This window comes from Clarias gariepinus, chromosome 27, assembly GCF_024256425.1.
Source record: "Clarias gariepinus isolate MV-2021 ecotype Netherlands chromosome 27, CGAR_prim_01v2, whole genome shotgun sequence".
Classification (NCBI taxonomy): Eukaryota; Metazoa; Chordata; class Actinopteri; order Siluriformes; family Clariidae; genus Clarias; species Clarias gariepinus.
This window is the reverse complement of record NC_071126.1, coordinates 2,459,713-2,470,000: the sequence shown is the minus strand read 5'-3', so window position 1 is coordinate 2,470,000 and position 10,288 is coordinate 2,459,713. Positions and strand designations below refer to the sequence as shown.

Below are 10,288 nucleotides of genomic sequence, written 5' to 3'. Positions count from 1 at the left end.
CCCTTTATCGCTGTTTGCATGTTTAATCATCCTCAAACTATCAACATGAGAGATATTGTTTTTTTCTATAATAGTTTTATGGCGGTCATGTTCACTGCAGTTACCTTCTGTGAGCTGTCGATGAAGCTGGTGGGCTGACCAATGTGGTTTCCCCCGGTGTTGTTGGATATATCCCTCCATTTCCCTTCACACGTTGCACTCTGATCTGATTTGGGCCTTTGATAAGATGATACAATGACATGAGTATTACATGAGTCAGAAAAATACACACATTCTTACATGGTGATGAATAAACACAGCAAACTGAATGGACACCTGGATCAACCCAGCAGAAACCCCTCACCTTGGACGACTATTGTAATTTAATAGTTATATAATTTCAATGAATGACCCAAACACAACCAACCTTGCAAAAATAACAAAATGTTAACCTTTATTTATTATTGTTTTATTAACATGCATTCACAACATGTCAATGGTTCCTTGTCCATGGTCCCTGTGTCTAACAGGGATTAGAATTCTTGGGACATTGGGACAGACACAAGACCTTCCCACATTGGTAAAATATATCATGACATGCATTTCTTAGTGTTGTAATGTTTTATTTTCCTCCAGAAATATTACCATGGGGTGCATCTTAGCTCCCAAATTACACTACCGTAATATGGGGTATTGCACAACGTCCAGACTGCTTCATGTCCACTTTGGACATGACTTTCAAGTTATCGGTTTGGTATTGCCATATCCCATTGTCAGGTAGTCTACAGTGTTCTGACACCATATCTTCAAACTACAAGGGATATTCAAGTCAATCCACCATGTTTTATTAGTGCTTGGATACCATCAAGGTAGAAGGTTTTCTCAGTCCCACAGGCAGATGTATCTCTTCTGCAATTGTTGAAAAGTTATTCATTGATTCTTTTTAAGAATCAGGCATTCCACTCGCTAAATGCTCACTGGTGTGACTGTATTGGGCTCCAAGCCACCTCGGCCTGGATTATCCCTCACAGACCTACAGCCTTCTTTAAAATCTTTGCACCGGAGATTCGTTACCCTACTGTGCTTAAAGTCTTTAATAAATGTCAATCGCTTTCTGCCTTCATTCACCGGAAATTTCGCCACACGTCATGGTTTGACTTGAACGTCCCAATAAACTTTCAAAAACACCTTAATAACAACATTGTCCAAATATCCATCACATCGCTAAATTAACATCATCACAACGTTTTTTGCCAATCAAAAAATCCTGCTGGGACTAGAAACGCAAGAACCTTATCGTTATCATTTAGTGTCCTCACAATCTTACAGTACGCCACTGTCTTGCTTCCTGTTACCCAACACTGTATATGGACAGACAAACATTATGACAGGAAATGTCAGCAAACAGTCTAATCTGGGTTAACATGAGAAAAACAATGGACAAATTAAACAAACAAAAATAAAAGACAATAATGTGGACAGCAAGACCCCTGTATATTTGTGTAAATAAAGCAAATGTGAAAATGTCTAACAGTGTGCTCACTGCTAAACAGGTTATTCGACACAGATTACAAATCCTTCCCTGCTCCAGGTCTAGTCGTTGTGAAAATTTTGTTTCTTGATCGAGGATACAAGGATGTTTTACATTTGGAATAATCTGTTTTTAAAACAACAGGAAGTTTTAATAAGCAGGGAGGAAGCAGCCAAAGCTGAAGTCTGAAGATAAACTTTGCGTGATGTCTAATGATAAATGCTCAGTACGTAGTCACGAGATCGCCGGAGCAGCTGGATCATGACTGGTACCGATTGATGATATATATCTTAAGTTTTTTTTACACATCCATATACAAAATCTGGAAATGCTTTACAAAAAAACTGAGAACGAATTACTCAATAGCATCACCCCCACAAACACACATACACACAGACCATTTGGGTCTTTATAAAACGTTAGGTTATGGTAAATGTAGAAAAGTTTCATACTGTATGTGAATGCTACTCTTTTGAACTACTGTGTGTTTTTAAGCATTGTGTAGTGTCTGAATCACATCCTCTTATCTGCTCGAGGCTGGAGTTCACACTCATTGTCTCGAATCTGTTTTTCATCAGCCTACTGTGTGTCTTAAATGAACACTTTAACCCATTACCCAGTGCTTGCCTTCTGTAATACTAACAACAGCAACAACAGAATTAACATAGCACCACAAGGCGGGGGGTTTTAACCCCAGAACAACTGAATAGCATGAACAGTACAATAGATGTGCAAACAGATCTGCTAACATTTTTATGACCGATTATGAGAACTTGGTTCAAGTTCAGCTTGAGATGTAGACTTACTGAAATTTGGCTGGACAGTCCTCACTGGGCATCCACTGCCAATGGATAGAGACAGGACTGGATGCACCGAAAGCAGTGCAGGTGAGAGTGGGGCTGCTGCCGAACATGTGAATGTTACGATCAAACGGGACCTCCTTCTCGAAGATCTTAGGATGAGCTGTGGGAAAGAAGTAGAGAATGTAAGGGGAGAGGAGAACATGTGAGAGGAGAGAAGAGAAGAGAAGAAAAGAAAAGATGGCATGAGAGACCATGACAGGAGAAAAGAGGAGAGAAGAGATGAGAAGAGGGGAGAAAAAGAAAAGACAGGAAAAGAGAAAAAAAATTAGAAGAGAAGATGCAGGAGAGACATAGACAGGAGAGAAGAGATAAGAAGCAATCAGAAGAGAAAATGGGAGAAAAGGAAAAGAGAGAAGAGAAGATAGGAGAAAGGGACAAGAGAGAAGAGAAGCAAAGAGAACAGGAGAGAAATAAAGAAAAGAAAGGAGAATAGGGGAGACACAAGAAGAGGCAAAAAGAAAATAGAAAAAAAGAGAAGAAAACTGAAGATAGCAGGAGAGACAGGGAAGAGATTAGAAGAGATAAGATAAAAAGAAATAAAAAAGGACAGGAGAAAATCAGAATAGAGGACAAAGGAGAAGAGAAGAGAAGAGAAGAGAAGAGAGGAGAAGAGAAGAGAAGAGAAGAGAAGAGAAACTAAAAAGGGGGGAGAAAAGGGGAGAAAAGGAAAAGAGAAAAGATTAGAAGAAAAGAGAAGATGGAGACAGAATAGAGAAAAGAAGAGATGATGAGAGAAGAGAAAAGAAGAGTACAAGAAAGAAGAGAAGTGAGGGGAAAAGGTGAGATTTAAAAAAAGAGAGAGAAGAGAAACCTCACCATTAACGAGGAGTTGAAATGTATGGCTGTGCACCTCTCTTGTCATTTTATTGGTCATAATCACTGTGTAATTTCCAGCATCCTTTTCTGTCACCTCATATATAGTGAGAGAATCTCGGGAAGGCTTTATCCTGTACTCGTCACTGCTGATGGACCTGCCGTTCTTTAACCTGCTCCACCAGCACACAGACTAACAGTGAGGCTTTTACACAAGAATGTGTGCATTATGTGAATATAGTATTACTCATTAACACAAATAGGATTATTGTTCTTGCTGTTGTGTGCAACATCATGATAAAGCTCAAGCATGCGCACACACACACACACACACACACACACACACAAACTCACCACTTTGCATTTGGTTCTGGATAAGCGTTATATTTAACAGGGATCTTTGTTTCTCTTTCTCCCTTGTTCACGTTCCAAGTTTGAAGCGACTGCTCGAGCACCAGGAAAGGCTTCTCTGAAACACCAAAATGATTAAAAACATTTTAGAATTTTACATTGTTTAATTTAAATGAAATTTAATCAATTTATTATTATCCACCTCTGGCACTGGATTAGAGTGTTATGGATTTAGTAGCTAACTTTTGTATGGCTAACTCAAAATGACGTTCCCCTTTATTCCCCTTTATTATGGCGAGCAAATTAAACTTGAAAAAATGATGTGGCTAATGAGTTTAGACTACATTAGCATTTACACTATATTAGCATTTTGTTAACACATTTCGGCAATAAATCTAATTTAATGACTAATGCTGATGGTTTGTCTTATTTGGTGGGTATTTTGAAGTTTTTTTTGTTGTTTTTTAAATGATTAGCAAAAAAAAGTATTTTCAATACTGTATGTGCTTTACAGTAGCTTTTGCATTGGGCTAAGCCCAGATTAAATAGGAAGATTGTGTCAGAAAGGGCATCCGGCATTAAACCTGTGCCAAGTTGTGTGCAATCTGATTGTCTCTCGACAGCAGCAACCGAGAGATTAACAACAACATTTAAAACAATCTTTAATATGAACCTTTTTAAAAAGAGAGTGGACTATTAAACAATGCAGCTTTTAATGTATTTCCTTATATTGTTAATCTTTTTTAAATTTTGCATAAATTTTAAAGAAAAAAATCCTTAAAGAGACTTTACTGTTTCATGATTTGAAGTTTGCTCAATAGGAAAACTGAGAACATCACTTACCATAAACCATAAGGAATGATCGGTTGCTTTTGACCATCTTACTGCTGGACACCGTGCACACATATTCCCCTGTGTCATTGATTGTAATGTTCTCCAAAATCAGCATGTTGGTCAGTTCCAGTGAGTTCCACAGCTTCTTCTTGTAGGACTTAGTCTCATAAAGTCTTTGTTTGGAGGGGTTGGGATTTCTCTGATGGAACCGAAAAGTTATAAATGAATCATACTTATTAATGATGCTATGCTAAAAAAAAGCAAGTGACTGTAGCATGACGATTAATGGGTTGCATTGTATTTAATTACATCAGTATACTGTATGTGATAAGTGAGAGTGATTATAAAGAATAAGCTTGGATGCACATCACACTCTCACCTTGTCCTGAGGCAGGGTCCAGTGGAATTCCAGGGCAACATTAAGTTCTGTGATGGCAGTACAGTTGAGTGCCACCTTTTCCCCGACTGCGCGCTTCTCCTGCCCAGGACTCATTTTGAGGTCATAGATTCTATATCCTGCGGAAGAGAAGGGAGGACGGTAATTGTTCTTGTGTGAACACCAAATAGCACCACTCAAACTGTAAATTCTCAGTTCAGCAGTATTTCTACACACAGCAGTTCCTGTAAATCTTACGTACTTTTCGATAACAATAGCCACGTAAAACCCTTTTTTCACATTTACAAGTTGGAGCCTAGTGCCGCTTTAAGTCAAAATGGGGTCCTTAAAGAGAAATTTCATTGTAATTCTTCTATGGAAATGTTTCCTATTAACAACATTGGAACATTCATTTGAGAAGGACAAAAATGTATTCTGAACATGAAAGGTCTTTTGTTTGTTTGTTTATTTGAATCATCAGAATCGCTTCATGCTGTATACAGGTCCATATGGAGCCTGGAGCCTATTACAGGAAACTTATGGAACAAGGCGAGGCATATTTGCATATTGGACAGGTTGTCAATCCATCCCACGGCACACACACATACATACACTCATTACACACTGTAATGCATGTCTTTGGACTGTGGAAGGAAACCTGAGTATCCAGGGAAAACCCACCAAGCATGGGGAGAACATTGGACTATGGTTTGGAAGATCCCAGGTTCAAACCCCACAACTACCAAGTTGCCACTGTTGGGCCCTTGAGCGCGGCCCTTAACACTCAACTGCTTAGATGTGTAATGAGATAAAAAAAAAAAGAAGTCGCTCTGGATAAGAGCGTCTGCCAAATGCCTAAATGTAAATGTGCACACAGAGGTGAGAATCGAACCCGAACCCTACAGGTGCAAGGTGACAGTGCTAACCACTAAGCCACCATGCTGCCGCTGTATATTTGTTTATTTGTATATCCAATACTGTGCATAAGCTTTCAGCCACCCCTAATTTTTTCATATCGAAATAAATTAAAGGAACAGGAACAAATATTTTACTGTGCCAGGCTGTAGAAAAATATGCCTAATGATAGATATTTAAAATGAGTTGTTTATGTAACAACCTCAGCAGCAACCTCATTTACCCTCTCATCTGTTCCAACCACTCAGCAATCAGCATCACCAGGATACTAATCACCTGAAAGCAACTGTACCTGTGTCTCACTGCTTCATGTCTCAATGCTTAAATGATTGATAGATCACTGCATGGCTTAACAAATATAAAACAATCCTCTAAAACTGCTCAGGTACAGAGACTCGACTGAAAACTATGGTGAAAAAGTTCTTTAGGAAGCATGGAGAACTATTGATCAAAACATCTACATTAAGATACAAATTTGGGTCTTTGGAAGCAAAATATGATGAAATGAGGCGTGACACAATACTGTATTATCTATTTTAAATCAAATGTGTTCATACTCAGTTCTTTAAGTTCAGCAAATGTAGAAATGCACTGTCAGTTTGCTGCACTTAGAAAGCTGACAGTGCATTTCTAAGTTTGCTGACAGTACATTTCTAAGTTTAGCAAACTTTACTGTCAGCTTTCTAAAATAATCCCTTAAACATTTATATACATATTTGTCTATGTCTAGATCTAAGTCTAAACAACTGAATTAAAGTTTTCATATTTGTTTGCATTCCGAATATAAGCGTAAGTATTCTTAGATGTTCCCAATAGGGTTTTTGGAAGAACATAATTAATTTCAGGTGAAACAGCACATTATTCATTCAGTGTTGTTTCCTAGCTAATGTCAGCAATGTGAAATTAGGGCAGATTTTAAGTTTAAAGCAGGCTGTATTGAAGTGGCACGAGTGATGGCAAATTCACACTCATCTACACCAATGGGCTTAATCATGGCTGCTAAACTGCATGATCATCATGACTTTAATTAAAAGCTCTATAAACAAAGCACAGGCCAATGAATAGAATCCATAAACCATGTAAATATTTTGCCTTTACGATTATATGTAGTGGTCGGTGCATTCCTACTTACCTACGACAGCCAGAACGTAGGCCGTGGACTGGAATGTTTCATTCTGGATGCGAGTTTGGCAGTAGACCACACCAGCGTAGCTAATCACATGACTAGGAAGCACAAAACCCCTTTTGCTGTCCCAGAACACGTCCTTTCCATCAGGTACCTGCTCCTTCACTGGATATTTCTGTGACAAACCAGACATTTACTTGCTACCTCAGTTCCACTACAAATGACAGTCTAGGTTCCCAAAAAACTAGCCATGAAATCATATGACAGAATGATTAAAGAAGCAAATAAATGTGGACCAAACAACAGAATTATCACCATCATCATCTTTCCCACCGTGAACAGAGTGACATTAAGGTCCTCCAAGGAGCCCAGACAGGGAATGACCACTTGCTCTCCTTCTCGAATGAATACCACCTCATAGTCTTGAGATAACCGAAGAAAAGGCATGCGGTAGTCTGGAGACAGGAGATTTGATTTAGATTTATTTATTTAATACACATCATTGTACTATTTTGATCTGTTGTCAGTTGTTATTTTGTTGTAGTAATAATTTTAACAAATTTAGACTAATGTCTTCACTTTATTTTAAACTGGGGTAAAGGCGACAGGATGTGGGGCATGGAATTGTATGACACACACAGGAAGTAGAACATAGAAGTAACAGAGGACAGGCATGTGCAGAGGTTACACCAGAGGATCAGACAGGAAGTCTGCTAAAGCTTGATACCTGTCTCTCTTTCCCTCCCTCGTTATATGTGTCAGGCCCTAAACTTAAAGTACAATCAGACCTTGTGTATAGTCATCAAATTATAAAGAATTTCAGTCAGAATAGCTCAAACAGAAACTAACGGCAGAATACTAAAGAACGGGCCACACCTGACGAAAAACACATGATCTTTGTTAAACATCCAGCACCAAGATGATCTCACCTTGCACAAAGACATACACCGACACAGACGTCTTCCCTTCCTCCACAGACAGGTTTCTGTAGGAACAGCGATACTCTCCTGTTTCATTTGCTGTCGCCCCAATGAGTGTGATGGTGCTACAGAACAGGCCGTGTCCACTGCAGTCTGATGTTACAAGCCTGCTTTCAGAGCCAGTCTTGTGGTGAGGCGTGTGCCATTCCAAAATCTGTCTTCCTCTATAAAAAGGGATTTAAATAAAGGGATTTTTTTTTCTAATTAAGTGGTTTTCGCTTGTTAAAAGATCTGTTTTTTAAGACATTTGGACACCTGAATGCTGCTTACGCATTCCAAATATTTACCCGAACCGCATTAACCAAATTAAATTCACCTCCTCAGTTAATGAAGTGCGTTCTTACCTACAGGTAATCTCCAATGTGTCGGATGTGTTGATTTTGTACGTCTTATCTGTGATGTTCAGCACTGGAGGGTCAGGTACAAATCTGTGTTCTCTAGCTGGAAATGGAAGATATTACAAAAGACTTAAATAAACCCAATGCAGTTAGGTAGATTCTGGAAAGTCTATTGAACGTTTCCTTTTTATATGTATTGTGCATAAAACTAAATCTGATCCTCGGTTCATTCTAGTATAGTGCACCTTGCTAAGTGATAAAACCAGTTTCAAACTTTTGTACTGCTAAGAACACAAAATATTTTATAAATAAATGTTTAGTGTAATATAAGTCTAGACTAAATAAGTTTAGTCTAAGTAGTCAGCACATAACATTAGATGATATTGTCATTATTATTATTATTATTATTATTATTATGTACCATTACACTTTGGGTAAATCAGGAACATAAAGTACAAGTTCTGAGGCTATTTTTCCACTGGAACAGCAGCACAGCAGCCTGTATCAAAACAGGAAACTCAGGCAGATGGGCCTGAATGGCCCCACACTCCAAGCCCTGAGGTGGGGTTCCTGCTCCAAAGGAACAGGGCAAGGGACACACATAGACACACGCTAACATCGTCCTAGAGTTATAACGCACACACCCTGTTGCGTCCTGCAAACACCATTTGATCCAAGACCTACGAGATCTGATCTGATTTCAGAATTGCTAGCAACCTATTTTAATTTTAAATAAACAGGGTTGCAGGAGATCCGTGTCCAGGCGATATGGCAAAGAAAGAGCAGAGTTTTAACAGAGGTGGAGAAATTGAATAAGTAACACTGGGTAGGTATAAGAAATATATACAGGGTGGCATTTTTCCTTTTGTGAAAATGTATTTAAGACCTAAGAGGAAATAAAAAAAAAAAATAACAATAGAAGATTAAATAGGACCAGGACCACTTTTTTGTGACAATCTTGTGAAGTTGTTAGAGCACAAAAGACTTTATGAGTGATTCCTGATTATGACTGAAATATACCTATAATAGAGACAATTGTCAAATTGTTGCTCTAAAATATATAAAACTTTAAGAGTACACAGATGACATGTGCTCCTTTCCTGAGGTGATTGCAATTAGAATAACAGGAAGCAAGCAAACAGATATATTTAGAAGACCAAAACTCCATTGACGTAAGTTACAAGACAAAACTTTTAACCACAATAGTTATTATTATTATTATTATTATTATTATTATTGATTATTTAATAACAACAATAATAATGATAGGAACCATAAATTCATTGAACATTTAAATTATTGAGTTAATTACTGTAAAAGATATTTTATTTCTAGGCTAGGTGTTACACTGTATATAAGTACTTGCTTGTATTTGTTATGGATAAAGCTTACCTGTCACCCAGCAGACTCCAAAAATAACGTTGACGAGAGAAATAATTGAAAAAGTCTTTTCCATGGTGCGACAGTAATGGCAGACCGTCCCCACATGAAACCACTGGACAAACACTTCCACTGGGACAGTAATACCTCAGCTGTTCATTACTGCCTTATACAGTATGTCAGTGTAATCCACAGAATTCATAAACAGAACAAAAAGCAAACCGTTTTAGTGCTGTATCCACTTGAGGGAACCACAGAGGAAAACCTCTCGGTCTCGGGGAGAATGGAATCGTCGCGATGGAAGAGGACCAGCTAAGAGGCTGAGTAAAGGAGGACAAAATGGGAGGAAGACAAGCTGGGAGACCGAGGGAGGAGCACAAAGGAGGAAGGCCATGAGATTCATTCAAAACCTGAGAACCTCAAGCTTTGAGCAAACATACTAAATAAACCTTAATTTCTTTTCTCTCAGCAAATACATATTTTTCGTTTTCCACAAAAATTTTCCATCAATAATGGACAATGTTACACACTTATGCACAGCTGCAATATGTTCGGCTAGTTGAATAACTGAATATACTGTATATTTTTAAACTTAAAAAAAAAGTTGAATCCTATGAAAAAAATAACCTTTAAATCACCTTATAATTTAGGGATGTGGTGACTGATGAGTGATCTGAGTTACTGATGGGAAGGTGGGTGGTTCAAGTCCCAGCTCTGCCAGGTTGCTAGGTTGGACCCAACAGCAGGCCCTTAACCCTGTGTGCTCCAGGCGTTCTCCAGAATATGCAAAGAATAAAGAATT

General features: G+C 38.3%; 1 protein-coding gene across 4 annotated transcripts in view; it reads right to left on the bottom strand.

Moving 5' to 3' along the window:
• Nucleotides 1–9,810, bottom strand: part of kdr (kinase insert domain receptor (a type III receptor tyrosine kinase)) — a 24,034-nt gene extending 14,224 nt beyond the window's left edge. For 3 of the 4 annotated variants that reach the window (XM_053489028.1, XM_053489031.1, XM_053489029.1), the window contains exons 1-11: nucleotides 9,499–9,810; nucleotides 8,113–8,209; nucleotides 7,718–7,932; nucleotides 7,104–7,243; nucleotides 6,795–6,963; nucleotides 4,751–4,887; nucleotides 4,381–4,570; nucleotides 3,541–3,655; nucleotides 3,190–3,359; nucleotides 2,317–2,473; nucleotides 105–216 (exon numbers count right to left, since the gene is read on the bottom strand). In XM_053489028.1, the coding sequence (XP_053345003.1) occupies nucleotides 105–216; nucleotides 2,317–2,473; nucleotides 3,190–3,359; nucleotides 3,541–3,655; nucleotides 4,381–4,570; nucleotides 4,751–4,887; nucleotides 6,795–6,963; nucleotides 7,104–7,243; nucleotides 7,718–7,932; nucleotides 8,113–8,209; nucleotides 9,499–9,562 (1,566 nt within the window). In that variant the 5' untranslated portion in view covers nucleotides 9,563–9,810. The remainder of the gene's footprint in view (nucleotides 1–104; nucleotides 217–2,316; nucleotides 2,474–3,189; nucleotides 3,360–3,540; nucleotides 3,656–4,380; nucleotides 4,571–4,750; nucleotides 4,888–6,794; nucleotides 6,964–7,103; nucleotides 7,244–7,717; nucleotides 7,933–8,112; nucleotides 8,210–9,498) is intronic. The other variant, XM_053489030.1, reaches the window with a different exon arrangement.
• Between the last annotated feature and the right edge of the window lie 478 nt (nucleotides 9,811–10,288).